Raw genomic sequence first — 22,034 nt, 5'->3', positions numbered from 1 at the left:
TGGCATTGGGTTTATGCTCTGACCTCCTGCCCAATTCGTTTTCTCAGATATCACACACAACAGATAGCATACCATGAAATCCTTTCATTCATGAAATCCACACTCCTGCACCCCCAACTCACATTGCATGCATTTATTAGTTCACCTACATTTATAAAAACAATCCAAGAAAGCCTGAACATTCTGTCATCACCCTACCCTTACTCTACTTCTGTTTTGTTTTGTATTGTATTATATTCGGTTTGCTTTAGTCTTTTCCAAATGTGTACTTAAGAATGGAAACAGGAAAAGCTTGTGTTTTTGCAGTAGATAATAGATTCTCTTCTGCCATTTCCTGCTTCAGTGAGAGAAGCTGGAAACTTCCCAGCTTTGCCACCCTCTTCCAGGCCTCTGTTTCCTACAAGCAGGTTGGCTTCTTCATCTTTAACTAATCCCTTCAACTAACCGGCCAGTTGATTTATCGCCTCTTTCAGCCAGATTTTCACTAAAGTTCCAGCCTTTCTGAACGAAGAAAATATCCATTTGCTACTTGGAGTCTCTCTCCATCTCATTTCCTCTAAGCTGCAGTGGATTCTCCGCAAAATTCTCTGCCTGTCATGGAGATATCTCCCAAGCTGGAGATATCCAGCCTCATCATGCTCACTGTTTGCATCACAGCCAAGGTTATTCTGAATGCAACTCTCTCTCCAACCCCCCCCCCACACACACCAGCTTTCCCTGTATCTATCCTCCACTCCTATCAGATAACTCCTCACAACTCCTCCCCTGCAATACTCCACAGCATAGGCAATTTAGGTCTCATTCTAAAAAGCCTATGTAGCACAATCCTTTTCCTGATGGAAGGCTATAATCCTGGAGGGGATGATGTGGTTTTTGGTTGGGGAGTCTGGGAGTGGAAAGAAAAGAACTTTCTTAAGGGGATAGGCTCTCCCCAGTGTGACTTTACAATGCATTCTATTAGCGGTGGGTGGAATTGTTAAAGAGATAAATGCCTTGTCCTTCTGCATCCCGGGTTTTATTTTATTTCCCTTCTTCTAAGGCTTTTTAACATTACCCTAATCCTCTTTCACACTTCTTAATCACCCAAACCCCTTTTAAGGATTCATGAGGAAATGCCTGCCCTCAGTACTTCAAACAGATTAGCAGATGGAGGAAGGGTTACCTAAAATTTTAGAGAGAAGAAGAGTCGAAGAGGACAAGGTCCTCAAGGGCTGCTCAAAGGACAAATGAGGATTGGGCTAGTCCAAAGAAGGTACTTAAACCACTGCCTTCTTACTCTCTTCCCTTTGACAGCACAGATTTCTGTCAGAAGAGAAGAGCTGAAGCTGCTGTTTGTCTAGCACTCTGACTTTCTTTTGGGATGAGTTTGTTACCAGTGACCATCCCCTTCCTTCTATTACATAAGACCTTTCCTACAGGTTTCACAGGTATATGCAGGTGCCCCCAAGTAAATGTTTAGATCAGTTGTTCATACCTTTCATTAAAGTGAACAATGAACGTCTGAAAATTAAACACAACCTAAAGTGTGATTAATGTCATTGTTCATTTGTGACTGTCTGAGTCTAAGAATACTTATAATTCAATTGAGGATTGATTCTCTCTCACTGACACACAGCTTCTGTCCCCCCCCCCCATGCCCCTTCTCTCAGACACTCAATGAAGAGAATAAATAACCATGGCTTTCTGGGGATTGCAAGGAAGAAACTACTTCCTAGTCCACTTCACTTCATCTTCTATAAAATTATTCACTAAGTTTCTTGTCCGTGATTCCCAGAATGTGAAGCAAACAGATATCAGACCTACAGTCAATGTTCTTTTCAATGTTTTACAATAGGAAGTTAGATTCACAATCACAAAAGTCAAATTTCCATAAACATTATAAACACAGTGAGTGTATGCTTCCGTTCAGTTCATTCTTTCTCCTTAATTCAGACAGTACAAGCTCTACAGACTGGGTCTAGTCTTCTGTACCATCCTTTCCCCCTTAGGCTATGGCTCCATCTCCCCCCCACACACACACACAAATGCCATCCTCGGATTTCATGTCTGGATTGAAATAAACGGAATAAATCAGGGTGTCCTGTGGGGTTTAAAGGTAAGAAATACTATGACATTTATTTCACTCATTTTGTTAAAACTGTGATCAGAACTGTGCCTCCGAAATCCAAGGTAAAGATGTCTCCGAGATGACAACCTCTTTCTTGCAATGGTTCTACACCTGGGTGGCCATTTCCCAAGCTCAGTCTTGAAGTGCATCACAGGACTTCAAGGGGCCACCTACAAAGCGTCTCTTGGTGGAAGCAAAGGAAAAGACAAGACTGGTGTGCAGGCAGAAATGTGGAAACCCTTGCCTTTACTGCTCCCAGCAAGTTCTGCCTTACATATATATATATATATATATATATATATATATATACATATACATATCCACATCCGCTTAACTCCATATCCCACGTAGCTGCCCCCATTGCTGTCCATCATCCCGTTTCCTCAAAGGAATAAAATCATCTGGAGATCAGGAATCGCTTCACCTCAGGACCATGACGCACAACCACTAAAATCTAGGGAGGTCCTGATCTGGCAAACAATCTGTTCTCTAAGAGATAGCCCTTGAAATCAAGCAACCATAAAGTGCCCACGCACCCTGCTGGTCCCGACGCATCCCTCACCCCCAGCCCCTTCCCCACCCACCCCTCCACCCCAAAGGCAAACAGCTCTGGGTGCCTGAGATAATGCTAGCTCCAAAGCTCAGGTGAGCCCTGGAGAGAGAAAGCTGACGGGTACCTCCTCCTCCGCAGCCTTTTATTTTCTCATCTGTCATCTCGTTTATCCAAACAGCTTGGGTCTTGGATGGGCCGTGCGCGCACTATGGCTAGGGCGCATCTCCATCCCGTGTCACTGGCGGCGGAGACGCGCGCGCGCGCGGGGCGTGCTAGGGAGCGCGAGGAGCGAAAAGTTGTGCGCCCACTTGGTCGGAAGAAAGAGAGCGGCGGGCGGGCGAGCGCGCGCGGGAGAGAGAGAGACACTGCGATAGAGCGAGCGCGAGAGAGAGATCGAGAGAGTGCAGGAGAGAGGCAGGGAGGGGGGCGAGGAGGGGGGGGCCGCTTACACGAATTTCCAAGTGGTAGACCTGCCTTTGCGCTCTGCCCAATGAGATCCGTCAGGGGAGGCACCCGGCTCACTTTTCCACATCACTTCACAGTTACATTTGGCAGGCAGGCGGGCTCGCACGCCGGAGCGCTCAGCCCGGAATTAGTGGATTTATTTGGAATCTCTCTCTTTCTTCAAAGCTCCGCCACCACCATCATTATCACCACCATCAGCGCCGGCTTGGGGTAGAGACGGGGGAAACATCCACCCACCAGGCTGCACTTTGGTCTGCGGACCTCTCCCCCCCCCCCTACCCCCTGCCTCGGGAACCCATCGCCTCCGCCCCGTGTCTTGGCACCGAGCCCCGCAGCTCCACGAAGGCATGAACGGAATCCGAAGGCGCCTGGCCAGCGCGCGGGGACCGCTCGGCGCTCACCGCCCTCGGGAACCGACCCCGAGTCCCTCCAGCCATTTGTGAACCAGGAGGCTTGAAATTCGCCAGTGCGGAGCTCCACACGGGTAGGTATTCCCTCCATCCGCCTATTCCTTCTGGCTTGGGAGTCACTGAAGGGGGTTTATTTCTTTTCGGACAACCTTTCCCGCACCCCGGGTCCCAAATCCGATCCCCCCGCCCGGGGATGGTGGATGAGGGTGGTTAGCTTTGGCACGGGCTAAGCTGAATCTCCCGGTTTTGCCATTTGTGGCGGGAGGGGGTTATTTTTTTTGGGGGGGGGAAGGGAGACTGGCAGTTTTTGCAAACTGCTCTACAAGCAGATTTAGAAGGGGTACAAGAAGCTCCAGGCTGCGCCCCTCGGTTCCCTAGCTCGGCTCCCTCCTCGGGGCCGCCTGGAGATTCTGCCGCCTGGCGACTTGGGCAGGAGCCGCCGCAGCCGCGCGTCTCCACTGCGGGGTCCGTGCGGTGAATGGGAAGCACCCGCCGCCCAACCCGAGCAGGGTGAGAAACCTAGCCCGGGGTGTGTGGGAGGGGACCGAGGGGTGCGATCGCTGCCTCGCGGGACCTCTCCATCTCCCGAGCGTGGGTGGCGACCCCCGTGGCGCGGAGGGAGGGAGGGCACTGCTCTACCGCGAGCACCCCTGGATCCAGGCTTTCCCACAAGTGGCCGCTCCAGCTTGGGGGGGGGGAGCTGGAGAGGGGGCGGGGGCGCGGCGCCCGCTGCAAACTTGAGGGGCTTCCGAGACGCTTGGAGACTCAATCTTCGTTCAAGGCTGCCTTATGTCAGGGTAGGACACCCCCTCCCCTGCTCGCCCCACGCAGCATTGCCCTGAGCCCTGGAGACTGAGCTCCTAGAGACCCCCCCACCCACCCAACCCCCCTCCGCGAGCTTGGGACGCCTCCTCCAGCCCCTTCAGAGCCTGCAGAATCAGGAGATGCGCGTGCAGTCGTGCTGCATCCCGGAACCCACAGGAAGGGGGGGCCGGGCGGCGCCCCTCTTAGGACCAGAGGAAAGGGGGTTCTGGCCCGGATTCTACCAGTGCAGTGCGTAACAGGTTCGCGAGGGATCGCTTCGCGTTCTCCAGGGCTCCAGCCAAGACTGGGCATGGTGAAATGTGCGATGGTCATTGCTGATGCCAACAGGTATCCTCGATCTCCTCTGATGTGTGTGTGTGTGTGTGTGTGTGTGTGGGTGCGTGTTTTCCTCTCCAAGACCAAACATTTCCTCCACTCAATCTGGCCAAATGATATATATTTTTTTTCTTTCAAAGTTTTCTGATCGTGGACCCTTGCCCGCAGGCACAGAGAAGCCGGTGGGCACGTAAAAGACTAGCCATTTGCCTCCGCGGAGCGGAGATGGCAGCTGCTTGCTTGGGTTGCTAAGTGTAAGAAATCAAACAACATTAATTGTCTCTCGTTGCAAACGCACAACATTAGTCCATAATGGGCGGCGGCGGGGGGGGGGAGGATGTCAGGCTGGCAGGCTGCTCACTTCGGCTCCAATTAAAGGATTGAGCTTATAACCAGGCAAGCGGGAGCGAGAGAGAAGGGCCCTTTCAACTTTACCATGATCGCCTGAAGAATTCTGCAAGAGTTGCCTCTTTAGGGGGTTATGATCCGACAATCCCTCGGTGTGCAGAGCGGCTAATCACATCAGCCCGCTGTTTGCTGTCATCCGGCTTCACGGTATTTGTGGGCTGGCCGTGGGAACCAGCCGATGCATAAAAAGGTATTTCAGAACCACGTCCTCTCTCGCATCTGGCACCACGGGCAAGCAGAGAGATGAACGAGGCTTGGCTGGGGCCGTTTCCAAGCGCTGCTTCTCTTTAGAATACCCCTGACAGCTATCTCAATGGTTACAAACCCTTCCCTGAGCTGTCACCTCTGGCTTTATTATAGGAGCCTTTCCAAATGGAAAAACTATGTGTGGTGGTATTGGGGAGGGGGTATATTTATGTAAGACCGAGAGTGGGATTTTCCATTCATTCAGACTGCATGCAAAATGAGCTCTGTCGTTCACACTGAACACCACTGAAATTTCTCCCTGGCTGTTTTCATCCGTGTTCAATTTTGCTGGGATTTTTCTCGTGTGTGTGTGTGTGTGTGTGTGTGTGTGTGTGTGTGTGTGTGACAGAGAAAGAAAGAGAGAAGAGAGAGAGAGAGAGGAGAGAACTAGTCTTCATTTAAGAAGAGTAATACATCATTGAAAGATGTATTCTGAGGGCTAGATTATTCTTTCCTCATAGGGACTTCTCCGTAATCATCTTGTCCAGACACGTTTTTCCACTTCCCTGAGCTCTGTGGTTGAAAGAAATTCTAGGGTTTTCCTCCTTAGTGACTACTGATACTGATAATAATATTCTGTAACTGTGCTTTAGCAATTGTGAAGCTGCTTGTCACATTGTCATTTCATGCTGGAGTGGTCCCAAGATTTTAAATTACCTTAGACTTTAAATCATCAGTTTTGTGTTTTCTTTTCTTTCTTTTTTCCCCCTCCATCCTCTTTACTCTGAAGAGGATCGGAAGTTGAGGAAAATTGTTCCTGTAAAGGAGTGTTTTCTAGCAACTCCGGCAATCGCTGCTGTCAGAGCTGTTCATCTTCTTCATTCCATTCCCACACTGCCCAAAAGAGTATCACAGAGTGGCCAAGTATTTTAGTCATTGGCCAACGATCTGTGAAAGCTCTGTTTAGAGTATAGATCATAATGCTACCCTGCAAAGTTTGCTAATCCCCCTATTCAAATTGGATCTTACATTTCTAATCATCATTGCTACTAAAAATCAATACTTCTGATCGATGACTTATTGTCTCCTGAAACTCTCCAGACTCCCAATGTGTGAGTGAGTCTCTACACCTAAGACCATTCTGTTTCTGTTCTGCATTGCTGGTGTTGAGATGCCTCTCGTTAAGTTCTCGCAGCTGTATGAATTGGCTGAAGAACAGATCGCATTAAAACAGCAATCACTAGACTAGTAGCTCCATTTGTTGCCCTAAGAACCCTAAAGAAAAGGATGGCCTTGCCTTTGAAAATAATTTTACTTGAGCTTTACAAAATATCAAACTGTGGTCAAGGCAGTATTTGCCTAAAGTACTCAATTTAGCACTGAACACAGTTGAAGGACCTAGTGGTAAAATGTTTCCTGTCAATATCAAACAAAATTAACCGAAAGTCATCAAGTTTACTCAGCAGGATAAAATAGATCTCTAGTGTATGAATATAGTTACTGTGTAACATTTCCTGAGAACTATGCAAACACATAAGTTCTGATGTTCCAGGAAGATCAGATTGTTAGAACAAAGTAAAAATAAAATTAAAAAAAAACTCCAAAGAATTGAGAACATAATGTATATTCCAAAGCCCAGAGCTCTGGGCTTTGCTTTCTAGGTTCTTCTTCATTGTTTATTGATGTGGAAAAGAACAAGAACATACTTCAACAACTGCTCAGAAAAATCTCATCAATATTAGTAAATTAAAGCTTTAAGAAAGAAAAACAATTATATTTTCTACCTAAAAGTGCCTTCCCCCCCTGGCAATATCAGCATTCCAATTTGAGCAAATATTCCATGCAATGTTCCAAAAGCATTCAGTGGGTAAAATGACATTTAATTGATACTTCCGTCTACTTGTGTGGTCCAGCACCCAAGTTTTATGGTTGACAAATCAAGAGAGAAGCATAATCTGTGCAACCCTTCAATTATAGCTATGAACTGAGAGTCCCAAGGCTTTCTTTTGAAAATACTGTGCTCGGTGATGCTGCTGATACTGGTTTCAGTAATTTTATATTTGGTACAGTTACTCATTGAGACAGAGAAGCAGCATAGTTTTCTTTATGGTGTTTTCTGTTCAGCACTGTTGGCATTACTGAAGGCAAAGAGACTAACTTTCCTTTAAGTGTAAGGAAACACTCCTAACATTGGTGTCTTATGCATAGATTTCAGAATGCTTACATAAACCAAGGAAGATTCTTCCAGCTTCTAAAATGCTATATCAAGAAACGAGCGCGCGCGCGCGCGCGCGCGCACACACACACACACACACACACACATGGACACATACACACACCACAAACAGCTTACTTCTTTAAAGTAACTTCTTGAAGGTAATTAACTCCTTTATTGCTTCATTATGAGAATTTGTTTGTGTTTTCTTTGACATCTTTATTGCCTTAGTGATCAAAATATTTTTAAAGGAATATCTTTATTGGTGGAAATTTCTTCCCAGAATCCCACAAGTGCACAGGCATAACTGGAACCATTTTTTTCCTGCTGATGAACAAAGGCCAATGTTTGATTTGGTAGATGGTTAATTAAAATCAGAGATATGAATCTTTTGTTTCCCTTTCATTCACACAGAAAGTTGGGATGCATACTGTTTCCTCTGAACTGTTGGTTCATGCCTGTGGAACCCACTTCAGATGTAACCATGAGTAGAAAATTAGTTGAACTTGGCAACTTCAAAAGGTCAGAAAAGAAATAAGTTCAAAGGATGCCATTTCGATTCTTCTCTCCTACGTGGTTCCTAAATAAATCTCCATCGCTGTTCTGTGACATAGCACCAGGGCCAATACTGTTTCCATTTTCTATCACATCCCAAGGTTTTATTTTGTGAGTTTTAAAATGTCATGAGGTATTCCTTATCATAAACACCAATCACCTCCTTGCCTATAAACATCTTGATTTTAGTTTTAAGCTCTGTTGATAATGTAGAAATGTAGAGATGTGATTTTTCTGTATCTCCGGAAAGATCATAAAATAATAAAGGTTGTATTTACAAACTTCAAACACTTTCATTCCCTGCCTCACCATTATTAAAGACAATTGCAAATGCCAGAAAGATGGTTGGTTCAAGGCCAAGTACAGAGTTGGTGCCCAGCAATCATATATTTAATGCTTTGACAAATTAGCAATGATTAGGTCCCCTGTATTCTCTAAGCTATTTTCAATAAAGGGAGGGGAAGGAACACAATCATATGGAAAGTTCAATACTGGGATTTCCCTTCCACATATTCTCTACAGAAATTTCATAAATCTTCCTAAGTGTAATTTTCGACACAGTTTTTCTCATTTACTTTAAAATCAATTTTTGCCCATCTTTACAAAGCATTTTTCTCCTTCAAACATTTTTAAATGATATGGGAATAAAAGAAAAGGATATAAGTCAGTTTTACAAATATAAGAATCAGCTCCAACATGTGAATCACAGCACAGAATACTCTTAAACCACATATGATATACAACGATGATTGCTTGGGGGAAATGTTCTAATTGTGGAATAATTCTACAAGAAACACTTTTGCACATTTTCATTGGTAGGAATATGTAAAAAAAAAATCACTGGATGGGTGGGATGCATGGCTCAGAGAGTGCTAGCCAATGAGCTCAAGTGTCAGGTACAGAGTTTGAGTCCCAGTGTCACCTACATATAATACTAATAATAACTTGAGAAGAACTTCCTTCCACTCTTTGCCTGAGGCTGCAACCTGCTCCTCCTCTCTTATATACATGTGTTTGAGAGTATTTGAATGAAGCAATACATTTTAACTGTGTAAATTGAAGTCTTTGTAGACTCTGAAGATAATCCCATACTTCTTTTTTCTTAATTACAGAATACTTTATTAGTTTCTGTAATCAAATCCACATAGATAAGATCTTACACATTTAATATAGTGCATTTACTTCTTTATATTGCTTTTAGTCAGCAGGGTAGCACGCGCACGCACACACACACACAGAGGAGATACATAGTCATAATGAGATGCTTTGGTAGATATATGTACTAACATTTTATGCATGTTGAAAGTATATCTTAAGCATATTGAACATGTTAGGAACAATTATTAAGTGAATGATTCTTAATCTTCTCTATATATACCATTATGTGAAAAGCTTGCCTTATATTTGTTTGATGAACAGTTATAACAATATTCACCTAGGCTTGGTTTTTTTTGTAACCAAATAGATGAATGCATAAAAATGTGATCTGATTTGTGATGTGACACAAATGTCATAAAAATACATAGAGAGAGAAACAGACACAAATATCATAAGGAAACAATTTCCTTTTCTTACACAGGCAATCTCATTTCCAAAATCTGACATGAAAATTACAAGGGCACACTTCATTCTTCATCTGTTGCTGTCTGAGCTTGATGAATAAAATTTAACTTAGTGTCCATGTTCAAAATAGAAATGTTCAGAAAAATGAAAAGTAATCATGCTGATTGTAATTAAAATAGAAAAAAAGCCCTCTGTGCCTTTCATGGATCTTCCAGAGTTTCTCCAGTATTGTAATGGAAGATAATATACTTAATTCACAGTATCTGCAATTAGCTCTCTTAGTTTTTTAGGTACTATCATTCGGAGTGACAACACAGTATTTTTTTTAAATCAAGTCTACCTGTCTACCTCTCCAACATATATTTTTATACTTCATAGTAATACTGTTATTGGGTCATTTTCAAGCAATAAAGCCTTTGAAACCAGAAAGAACAACAGTAAGGCACACATGAACGTGTACTAATACTGGCTCTGTAACAGAATTGGCAGGTTCTTGACTTAGTATTGTGGAATAGTTGGCTGTATTTCAATTTCCTGATAAGCTATCTTGTATCATTAGTTTATGTGATATAACTTACTTTAACCATTTCTCATTTCCATTTCTTTTTTTCTATTCCTTTCCTTTTTAAAAAAAAAATGTATTGTGTATTATTTGAACTCAGAACCTCATGCTTACTAAAGTGTCACTCTACCACTTGAACCCCACCTCCAAACCTGTTTGTGCTAACTAATTTTGAAATGCATTCTAGCAAAAATGCACAGGCTGGCTCGAACTCCAGTCCTCAGATCTCAGCCTCCTGAGTAGGATTACAGGTAGGAGCCACCAGAGCCCTGAAATTTCCTTATTTCTTCAATGTAAAAGGAAACCTGATTTCTATTATCAACATTGCTAAAGTTCTTTAAAATAAAATTACAAAATGGTGTCAAATCTTGTTTTGAAAAGAGATGCTGTCTAAATCCAACCTCTCAATTAGGACTGCTCTCCCAGAGCAAAATATCATTTTGTTCTTATTTTGGTTGAGGAGGGACTTTTGTCTTGCACCATCCATACACAACTGTGTGTGTGGATGGTCATGAAGTGAAGAGGGACTTCCCTTATAGAAGAGAGGTAGCAGACCATGATTTTCAGGTGGTGGTTACAATTTGATTAAAGGTGAATCGGCTGGCTATGTTACAGTACTGTCTGCACTTTGCTCTCTCAGCTGAAAATAGTGATTACAAAAAGAAAAATGTCATGTTACCTGTAGGGAAAAGAAAAATGATTGTATTTAACGTGTACAAATACAACTCTTTAGACCCAATAAAACATTTCAAAATCACTAATTGTCTATTAGATGTGGGTAATGGAGAGACATTTATAAAATGTTAGGTGATTTATACCTATTTTGAGTTCATGCCAATATATATATATATATATATATATATATATATACATATTTAAAGCAAAAGTAGAAAAGCTTATTTATTACATTAGAATCCCACCACTACTAGATGTACCAAGAAAGAGATTGGAATAAAGTAAATTAAAAAAAATTGAGACAGTGTTCTGTTGAACACTTTTGACAGTAGTAAATATGGTTGCTACATGATGCTGTGTTTACACTTTTGTTTTCTTCGATCTTTCCAGGCAGTTGGTAAGAAACAGACTATCCCAATCCTCAACTGCTATGAGTACCTCTGTTGTTCATCTCATGAATAGTAGTGCTGTGATTTATGCGGTATCTACTGAATTCCTATACCAGTAGTCTTAACAACTATTTCCTGGATCTCCAGACAGATTTTTCACAATGTAATCAGTTGTTCTGATTGGTTGCTATGATTTGAAAAGTCAGCTGAATTATTTTCAAGCATGAGGCCTTTGGCTATCCAATTCTGCATATAGGATTCAGGTTAACCAAGGAAGGAAAGTTTTAGAGTAAATACGAGGAACAGTTTCCTCCTACAGTTGGCTCTGTAACTCACAAGAAAAGAAATATTTTACCTTCTGGTGAATAATGTCAGTACAGTGATACTTTAAAAAGACCAACAGAATAGATACACCCTCATAATCTTAACTAAAGATGTGATTCCAAGAAAGTTTAAGAAATACAGGTTTGGTTGGGCACCGGTGACTCACGCCTGTAATCCTAGCTACTCAGGAGGCTGAGATCTGAGGATCAAGGTTCAAAGCCAGCTCCGGCAGGAAAGTCCCTGAGACTCTTATCTCCAATAAACCACTAGACAACCGGAAGTGGCGCTGTGGCTCAAGCAGTAGACCTCTCGCCTTGAGCTGAAGAGTGCAGGGACAGTGCCCAAGCCCAGAGTTCAAGCCCCACGAACGATTAAAGAAAGAAATACAGATTTGGCTTGTTAACATGGAGAAAGGGAGCTTATTTTGACTTTCTTGTCTTTTCTCAGTCTTTGTTATCCCATTCTGAAATATCTGTAAGCCTCAGAGAAGCTACTATGTGATGAATAAATAAAATTTTGAACTCATTGCACAAGTAAAAAAAAAAAACATTTGTTTATTTTTGCTAAAGTATGGAGCAATTATAGAAGGAAGAAAGAGGCTCTAGATTTTTATTTTTTAAAAAGGAAACATTTCCATCACAGGAGAAAGTAGACTTTGCAAGTATTATGCATGAATATAAAACAAGCAAATGGTATGCTTATGGACAGATTGACACCTGGTTGAATCCTGGTGCCAAAAAAACAAAATCACCCAACCTGCTGTGTTTGAGTATAAGAATAAACAAGCAAATACAATAATTGTTTGTGCACATAAAATATTTTGGAATCCCTTTGTACAAAAGGAATCTCGTCAGGGCATTCTTCGGGCTCTAGGAAAGACGATCCCTTTGTGTTATTTATATTTGAACACATGCAAGCATTCCTTTCTAAAATTCAAAAGCTGTTCTTACCTATGCAACTTCAGTCAACCAGGGCTTGACTTGAATTGCACTGGACACATGCTGAATCATAGTCCCTTCGTTCCTGAAATATCACTTTGAATTCAACGTGCATTTAGCTGTTTTGAAGTAGGCTGCTAATGGTTCTAAATTCAAGGTCAGAAACATTTTTAATAGAAACTCTACAGCACTGTGTGTCATTTTTGCTCCCACGAAATATTGTGACCACTAAGTCCAGAGGATAATAAAAGCATAATTTCCTGTCAACCACAGTAATCTCTTGGTTTGAATCCTGAAATACTGTATGAGCCCTTTTGTTTGTTTGTTTTAAACTTCACCTATCAGTATGTGTCTCATCATTTGGAACTTTTACTTTGCTTTATGTTGTTTACAAAATTGATGATATAGTATGTTTCTACGTAATGATTTAGCATATCTGAGAATTGACTGATTTCACCTTAACAGAAAACATTGAAGTCAACAGAGCAAGACCCACACTATAATTAGAACTATCTCTCAAATATTGAGGATGAACATCAGATTGAAAGTGTCTTATCCAGAAGACGATGTTCTATTCTGGGGGCAACTTAAAGACTTTTTTTATATGTAAAATTTTCCAAGAGGCTAAAAGCTCTTCATGTCAATTGGGGGTGTAAATCAACACAGCAGCATTATAATATTACATCCATTCTGTGGTTGGAAGATATAAAAATGAATTGATTTTCTTTTTGCCCAAGCTTTACAACCTTGTTTAATTTCTTCTTCTATGAGAGTTAGGAACTTTGTATATGAAACTACTATTCACAACATTTATTAATTCTCATAACACTGACATAACATTTGATTGCATCTCAGGAATTCCTATAAAGCTGAGAGTAATTTGCCAATAGACCAGGAGGACCACATTAGACCCTGTCATGGTAGAGATGCAGGCAAATAAATGGCATCATTCTAATGAACACAATGGAATTCCACTTCTCTTTAATGGAAGATCACAATAATCCTTAGCACTTCCTGTAGGGTGAGTGTGAATTTGAACACATCTGTTAGCTGGACAGTTTTCCCATGTGTCACACATTTTTTTAACTAAAAAGGTGCTGAACAGGGAGAAGGTTGTGCAATCATATAAAAGTCCCCTCTATCCCTTTAAGTTAGTTCAGTTTCTCAAGGTCAAATATACTTGCTCACTCCTATGTACACATGCAGTGATACTAAACAATCATGGACATGATGTTAAAAGACACTGAAGAGAAAGTGATTGTTTCCCACCCCCACCAAGGAAGTTTGAACCAGGATCCAATCTTCTTTCAAGTCCCTGTCCTCTGTTAGCATGGTCCTCAAATTAGTAACATCTTCATTACAGAAGGAATGGTTAGAAATGCAGAATCTTAGTTCTTATCTGATATTGACTGGATATTGATCTGCATTTTGCTAAATGATTTGAATGGATATTAATTTTTGAGATGATTCCAGTGGGTGGGGGGTGCTAGAATTGAATCTTTCTCCGATTTCAGAAGGTTGATGGTTCAATTTTCAACACTTTCCAGAGCTGATGAGTGACTGCTTTGTAAGCTTCAAATTGGTCAGAGGGGAAGCACTTTGCTAATGATAATTAGAGAAACAGACGATCTCTTTTTCTTCTTTTAGAGAAGGATTTGTGAAATTTTCACCAGCCTATCTCTAACTATTACATGTCTTTCATTTTATCAAATACAAAAATGTGTGAGGTACTAAGTTTGGAAATATGTATATATATATATATATATAATTAGTATATATATACATACATATATGCATATATATACTAACCATTTAAAATATCAGTTTGCTTATCGCTACAATGTGAATAATGTGAATGATGATAATAAAGTAATAATTATATTGGCTGGGTTATTTTGAAAAGTAGGTGGGTGAATATGTATGTGTGTGTGGAGGAGGGGAGTTCTTGAACTCATGGTCCTGGCCCTATCTCTGAGTTTTTTCCCTAAAGACTAGCACTCTGCCATTTGAGCTACAACTACACTTCTGGCATTTAGTTGAAGAGCTTCAAGGAGAGCTTCCTGCCCAGCTGGCTTTGAACTGCCATGGTTAGATCTCAGACTCCTGAGTAGCAAGGATTACAGGCATAAGCCACTGGAACGAGATAACTCCTTAATATTAACCTTGTGATTTTTACCCTTATATTCTATTATAGCAAATAACATTGGCTTTCTAACATATAAAAACAATTAAGCCTGCTTCAATAAGTTGCAATTTAGTAATAGAGGAAATTCCAAGAATTTGTTACAATGTAATGAGTTGGTATCCCAGGGTTTCAAATCTGAAGAGTTGGTGAACTTAAGAGATAGCTGTGTTTGATGATGTGTTTGAACAAAGGAGAAAAAGATTTCCACTAGAACTGAGATGCTTTTTCCTCCATATCTTTTCCATGGGCTGTAGGGAACCAATGAAATCACAACCCTGCCCTCCACTTTAATTTTCCTATGAAGATTTGAGAAATTACACATTCTTTCTGTGACATGGCATGTGTTTCCATTTTCCTTTGAGAAATCAAACGTCTTCACAACGTGAATCTGTTTGGTAATGGATAGGACAGAGAGCATGACCAGTATTTATTTGATAGAAAAGAGAGAAAGACAGAGTCACTAGAATCTAGGTGATCTTCTGAAGAATAGTTTGTAAACTCTCCTAGGTGATAATGGCACCGAGGGGATCCTGATTAGTTTAGTGGTCTTGTTCCTATTCATTGGTTGACTGAAATACCTTTTCCACTAAAATCCTTCCTGAGTGGATTAATTCCTTCCCAACAGCTTAATGACACTGTCTCCAAGACACCTTCTTTATACTGTCATGGTGAGTGGCATATCATCTATGTTCTCCTAACCCTGACAATACATTCCCTCATACTATAATGATATGTTTCTTTATCTTGGCCAGTTACATACCTTGCTTTCTGAAAATAGAGGTTCTCACTTTACTTTGTATTCCTGGTGGCTGCCACATCCTATCAGCTGGTCAAATATTTACATAACGAGAAAGGGAATCACTTTAAGAATTTTGGAGTTATATTACCCAGGTTCTGTCCTAACTACAGAGGTTCTTTGAACAATGCATTTCATGCATTTTCTGCCTTAATTTTAAGTATTACCCAACAAGAAATTGTAATCTTTATTTAACTTCAAGATGTGGAGTCAATAGTTATACACATATTCCATCATTATTTTCACTCTAACTAACTAATAAATTCTACAAAATGGCTTCAGGTTTGTTGGTGCATTTTACCTGATTTTAGATGGTGTGCTTATTTGACTTAGAGGCTTTCTTTGCCTTTCCCCTGCATTCAGCATGATATGACATACTCAGAGATCCTGAGTTAGTTTGGTAATGTTATTCCTCTCCATTGGTTAACTGAAATATCTTTTCATTCTGACATCTTCTGAGTTTTTTTTTTGATTCCTTCCTACCATTTATATGACATCAGATCTGTGTCTTGTTATTCAAGACCCACATGGGCAGTTTCTACAAGAAGCATGAATTTAAGTTGGAATCAAACTTTCTTATTCCAGAATTATCACCTAACTTATTCACAGAATGGAGTTGGAAAAGTGTTGGACCCAATTTGCACGTTTGTCATCTCATTCTATCCTAGCTAGTTGACCAACATTACCTCCTTTATTGATCCTCAAAACAAATCCGAGTCATACAGTTATCATTATTTTGGAGGTAGTTAGTACTAATTCATATCTAGTTGTATAATTCATATGGGAAAGGACTAGAATTCACACCAGCTATAGAACTCACGACCCTGGAAAACAGCATCTGAGGATTTGGGACATAAAGGAAGAAATAAAATAAGGGGAAGTGTGTATTTAGAGAAAATGAGCCTTTTAAATCCAAGAACAGTTTAGGCTGAGGTACTGTGATTAGGAAGCTCTTGCTATCTGGGGAAGTGGTCCAGCTCTCCCTTCACTGGCATCAACTCTGCACCCTGCCTTCCCAGAATTACCTCCATCCTCTCTGTCCACGATCACCTCAATGCTCTTTCCCTCTTGCTACACGAGGGAATATTTTTTGTGCCTCTTGTGTCACCCCAGGACCTTGTCTACCTGCAGCAAAAATTGTAGAAATCACACCTTTTGACTCTATTTATTTGTCCATATTACAGAAGGGTCTTCAAGACATGAGCCGTATCACTACCATCCTCATAGTCTGGCTTGACATAACCCAAGAATTACAGTTTGTTGAGTATTTCCCATGTTTGGGCTATTTCTCACCATGCCTTGGTTGTATCACTCACAGTCCCTGCTACCCTGTAAGCTAAGAATTCTGTTCATTGTCATTTTGCAGCAAGAAAACTGAAACCCAGGTACCTTGAACATTCTGTCATTACAGAGGGAGTTCAGTAAGGAGTGGTATGATTCAGCCCCAGATCTGGGAGAGCACGGGCACTGTTCAAAATACTCCAATACTTTTTTTTTTCAACATCTCTTCCTACCTGTCTCTAGGTAAGGATATACCACGCCAGGCGTATGGCATGAAGGCCTTTTATGTAATTAAGAGGAATAACAATTGGGGAAAAACATACACAGATATTTAGAAATTTCTTTAATGGTGGTCTTTTGTGTTTTATTATCTCTTTTCCAAAGGCTGCAATGTTCTGTGATTTCACTGGGCTGAAAGGATGTCTTCAGGGAAGACTTGATTCTCCCTAGGGTGCTGGATTTTAGGGAAAGAAGACTTGGTTCAAGACTGTATTCTCTGAGTCATTCCCTATGAAAAGCTGTTTCTTTCCCTTTCCAAAACAGCTGCTGCTTCCATTGATGCCCTTGCCCTTCATCTGGGAGGGGCCATTTTCATGTACAAAGTCCTAGTGATTGACTGAGCCCAGACCAAGCCAAACACCTAGGTGAAGCCACCTACCACCTAGTTAGTTCAGATACTGCCTGTATTTATAGTAGAATTGGTGTCTGCTCCTTACCCCTACATTCATGAAGGCCGCGTGAGCAACATTAATGATGTTCTTGCCTTTGGAACCAGAGACCTAGAGGTGAAAGGTTCCCTACCCTATTATAAATTTCCTGAGCCAAACTGTTCTGGGTGGTGTCTTGAGGATTTTTTTCCCATTTAATCTAATTTAGCAAGCTCTCTCTCTCTCTCTCTCTCTCTCTCTTTCTGTGCATTATTTCTTTAAAAATAATTTTCTGAGAGGGAAGGAACACATTATGCTATGCTGACGGTAAGCAAAAAAAAACTGCATTTGACACTCCAGGTAATAGGGATCTATTTTGCCCATCTTTTTCCCCCCTGAATTTCTTCAATTGGAAATCATATTTTTACCGTATTTCATTCCCAAAGGAGGTTTTCATAATTTACATCTCCCGTCCAACTGTACATTTAGCATATAAGGCCTGACACTGTCCTGATTATTGCCTACATGCTGGACTTTACAGAATTCCTACTCTGGATGGATTCTAATTTTATTCTCTTATTATTTGCATTCTGAGAATTGTATTTTGTCTCTGGACAGTCTTCCTGATGGGTACTGGCAGCTGAGATTATAAAACTTGAGTAAAATCCCCCTTCCCATTCTCATTTCTTTTTAAAATTCATTCATTAAAGACTAGTTTCTGCTCCGAGTTCATAGTTCACCTATCTTTAAACATATATATATATATATATGTATGTATGTATGTACATATATATGCATATATTTGGTTGTGGGGCCTGAACTCTGGGTCTGGGCTCTGTCCCTCAGCTCTTCAGCTCAAGGCTAGTGCTCTACCACTTGAGCCATAGCACCATTTTTGTCTTTTTCTGCTTATGTGGTGCTGAGGAATCAAACCCAGGACCACATGCATGCAAGGCAAGCACTCTACCACTGAGCCACTAAACAAGTTTATAAAAGAAAGGAAAAGAAAAAGATTTCACTGTACTCTACATGTACCCAGACTTCTATTACAAAGAACAATCTAAAACAAAGACATGGGGATTGAGAGAGAAGAAGGGAAGCATTTGAGTCAAGGTAGGACAAGAAAAGGAAGAAAGAGAAAAGGAAAAAGATGAGAAAGAGCATTTTTATTACTTAAATCAGTTTGAAACATTAAACATTAAAATTAAAGCAAATCTCAGAAAGGATAGCATGCTGATATAATTCCTCAGATTATTTTGTTAACTCAGTAGTTTTTGGCAGTAGCAGTATTGTTCACTTGTGTGCTTTTCTTTTTCTTTCTTCCTTTTTATTTTATTTTTTTCAGAAAGCATGGATTCTGTTTTAAAGCGTGTTTCACCGGAACCCTTATCTTTCTCCTTCCTTGTTTTTGTTTTTGTTTTTGTTTTTTTGTTGCAGGAGGCTTCAAAGCAAAGGAAAGCCAATGGATTGTGGTCTTAAAAACCCTGCATAGATGATGTCTGTTTTCCATACTCCAAACACGTGGCAGAGCTGTAAGTAAACGCTCCTCACTGAATGATGAATTGGATGGCTGCAGATCGGAGACAAAACAAATAATTGTCTCATTTTCGTGGTGATTTGCTTAACTGGTGGGACCATGCCAGAACGGCTAGCGGAAATGCTCTTGGATCTCTGGACTCCATTAATAATATTATGGATCACTTTCCCCCCTTGCCTTTACATGGCTCCATTGAATCCGTCTCAAGTTTTAATGAGTGGATCTCCTTTGGAACTAAGCCGGCTGAGGGAAGAACAGCGGATTTTGAACCGCTCCAAAAGAGGCTGGGTTTGGAATCAAATGTTCGTCCTGGAAGAGTTTTCTGGACCTGAACCGATTCTTGTTGGCCGGGTAAGTTTCTGATTTTTGTTGTTTTTGTTGTTGTTGTTGTTGTTAAGATCCTAATTGCTAGAACTGTTTGTGGTTGGTGGATCTTTAACATCAGATTCCCAGATTTTGAAACACTTAGCTGTGAATCCTTTTGACCAGATGGTCTGTTACTTAACCTGTTGATTTCTTTAGGAATACCAAGTGTTTTATGGTCCTCTTGGGGAAAGCTCTTCCAACATGCTCTACTACCTCTCAGACAGACAGTTCAACACAATACTTGAGTAGTGCAAAACTTTTTTCTTTTGCCTTTCTGTGAGAGCTCCTAGTGACAACCTTTTTCTCTAGTGCACAGTACTGGGAACAGCACTTGGAAAGGTGTGCAGTTTTGTTAAAGCTTGAATTCCTATCACATCAATCATTCAGATAATATTTTGTTTCTTTTTATTGTAAGATGCTACACTTCCCATTGCAGGCTGGGTTTTTTTCCCTTTTCTTTTTCTTCTTGTTGTGCTTGGTTCGAATCCCTAGGCTGGAGAAAGCAAAGTTTGTGATAAGATTCTGTACAGGGTCTGGTGTTGCAGTGGGATAAGCTTTGTGGTAGATGTTTATTTCATTCATTGCCAGAATTTTAGTTTTCTTTTGTAGGCATGTGTTTGGCTCTGAGTCAGGGGGTATGTGTGTGTAGAGGGGGCTACATGTGTGTTATTGTGGGCAAGTTCTTCCTTTAATTTCGAAGCATACTATCATTGAATGTAAAATTTTAATAATGAAGCTGCCAATGGCTGATTTCGCTAGTAAGTGAGGTTCAAGAATGAATCACACTAGTATCATTCATTCCTCAAATGTAGTAATTTAAAAGAAAAATAACAAGGGGATTAAACATTGATCGTCAAGACTCAAGGTAGCTCCTGGTGTCCCTTGGGATTTTTGATAGCATTGCACTATCTATCTTAATGTTTTGCAAATCCAATTGAAGTTTCTCAATGATCATGCTGACTCCTTTCATGTCATTCTCATTATTGTTGGATGGAGACAGTTTTGAAACAATTATCACGAATCACTATATGCATATTTATCGAGTCCTTTTAATATGCCAAGTACTACACTTGACCCATAGAATCCTATTAACAGAAAAATGACCTCTACTTTGAAAAATGCACACTGAGACCAATGTTGAGGATTAACTATATTGTGAATATTATTGTAAAAATATTTGTCTGGCCCGAATTATCCTTTCATGTATTTATATTTATGGGTCGGCATATATGTCCAAGTATATACACACATGCACATAGAAACATAGAAAAACAGGTCTATCAAACAGGTTTGTAATCTTTTTATAATATATTCAAAATACAAAATCCATTAATTATTATTATTTTGGTATCCTTGATACAAAAAGGTGGCAGAAAGTGACTAGAGACTGTTTATAGTCATAGTAGATCCCAATAATGTGGTTGTTTGTATATTTCACTACAGAAATTTTATTGCAGCTGATTACAAGGTGCTGCTCCTGACTGAGCTTAGGACATTACTTACTGCATAGTAGATATATTGTTTCTAAAGCAGAAGAAGTTCTGAATTCCAATACATACACCTATCCCATTGGTTTCAGATAAGGGCTTGGTCAACAGCTCTATCATTTTTGTTAGTGCAAAAATGGAGGCTTTGATGAACCGATAAACCAAACCTGGACCGCAGGCCTAATACAGGATCTACTTAAGCTGCAAAAACCCTATTGGATATTTCTAAGACCATAATTTTAAACCTCCTACCCAATTATGTACTAGTAGTTAATGGTTCAGAGTTTATAATTTTCACTTGAATTATTGAATATAAAACATAAGGTCCTTAAATTGTTCACTTCTGAATATTTAAAATTTCTTAAACCAGATAAAAAAAACAAGGCTTTTTGTTATCCTAGAAACATATGCATTTATACTTAATGGCTGGGAAACACCTGTCTGCTTCCTCTACTTATCTTGGTGTGCAGGTGTAACACTCTAGACATGTCTTGAATAATGTTAACAAGTGAACAAACTGTGCCCAGGAGAGCATTGCTTTTTCTTATCTGAAAAGAAAAAAAACATAGTAATCAAAGCCACGTTTCTTTTGGACTCTGAATCTGCTGGCTTAAATGAAATAATTGAGATAGAAGCAAAGAGCCAGCCACTGGGCATCCCTGAGTGACTTAGTAAAACTGAATTTGTTCTTACTTCTTGGAGTAGCAGAAATCTTAGGGAACCTTGATTTCGAAATGGTCAGAGTGTCCCTGGGTCTTAGCAACAATCACTCTTCATGAATTACCCCATCTGCTTATTCCTAGATAAGGCCAATTTTCAAACAATTATTAAAGCAGAATAAAACTTATTTTCTGAAGAATCTTTCTGCACGCATTTCCAATCATATACCTTTCCCTTTAAAGAAAATTGCTCCTGAATTATGACAGCTCTGCTTTTGAGGGGGTCTTGGATGTAGCATAGCTAAAAATACATTTCAGGTGACTGCTGCAAATTATGAGTAAGGCTGAGTGCAGGTACGATTATATCAGGGTGCCCACCGGGCGCTCTGCAGTGTTTTATCTCCATGCACACTCTTCTACATCCGACTCTTTAAACCACTCCACCACAGTGCTTCTCCCCAGGAACCAGCTGAGAAGCATTAGTTACTTATGCTCTTTAAAAAGCTCTCCTGTGACTCACCATGGTGGGGGCCTGGGACCTACCTGGCTAGGTTCAAGCTCAAGGTCAGAGCCAGCTTTCAAGTGA

The 22,034-nt window shown here is 40.6% G+C and overlaps 1 protein-coding gene across 2 annotated transcripts in view; it reads left to right on the top strand.

The window, feature by feature from the left end:
- The first annotated feature begins 3,027 nt into the window (after positions 1-3,027).
- Cdh8 (cadherin 8, type 2) overlaps positions 3,028-22,034 on the top strand; it is a 354,170-nt gene continuing 335,163 nt past the window's right edge. The window contains exons 1-2 of one of the 2 annotated variants that reach the window (XM_013012784.1): positions 3,028-3,609; positions 18,837-19,287. In XM_013012784.1, coding sequence (XP_012868238.1) covers positions 19,036-19,287 — 252 coding nt within the window. In that variant the 5' untranslated portion in view covers positions 3,028-3,609; positions 18,837-19,035. Of the gene's footprint in view, positions 3,610-18,836; positions 19,288-22,034 lie in introns of those variants that run through there. The other variant, XM_013012785.1, reaches the window with a different exon arrangement.

Source organism: Dipodomys ordii, unplaced genomic scaffold, assembly GCF_000151885.1.
Source record: "Dipodomys ordii isolate 6190 unplaced genomic scaffold, Dord_2.0 Scaffold18, whole genome shotgun sequence".
Taxonomy (NCBI): Eukaryota; Metazoa; Chordata; class Mammalia; order Rodentia; family Heteromyidae; genus Dipodomys; species Dipodomys ordii.
Note: the sequence above shows the minus strand (reverse complement) of the source record. Positions and strands in the feature narration are given on the sequence as shown.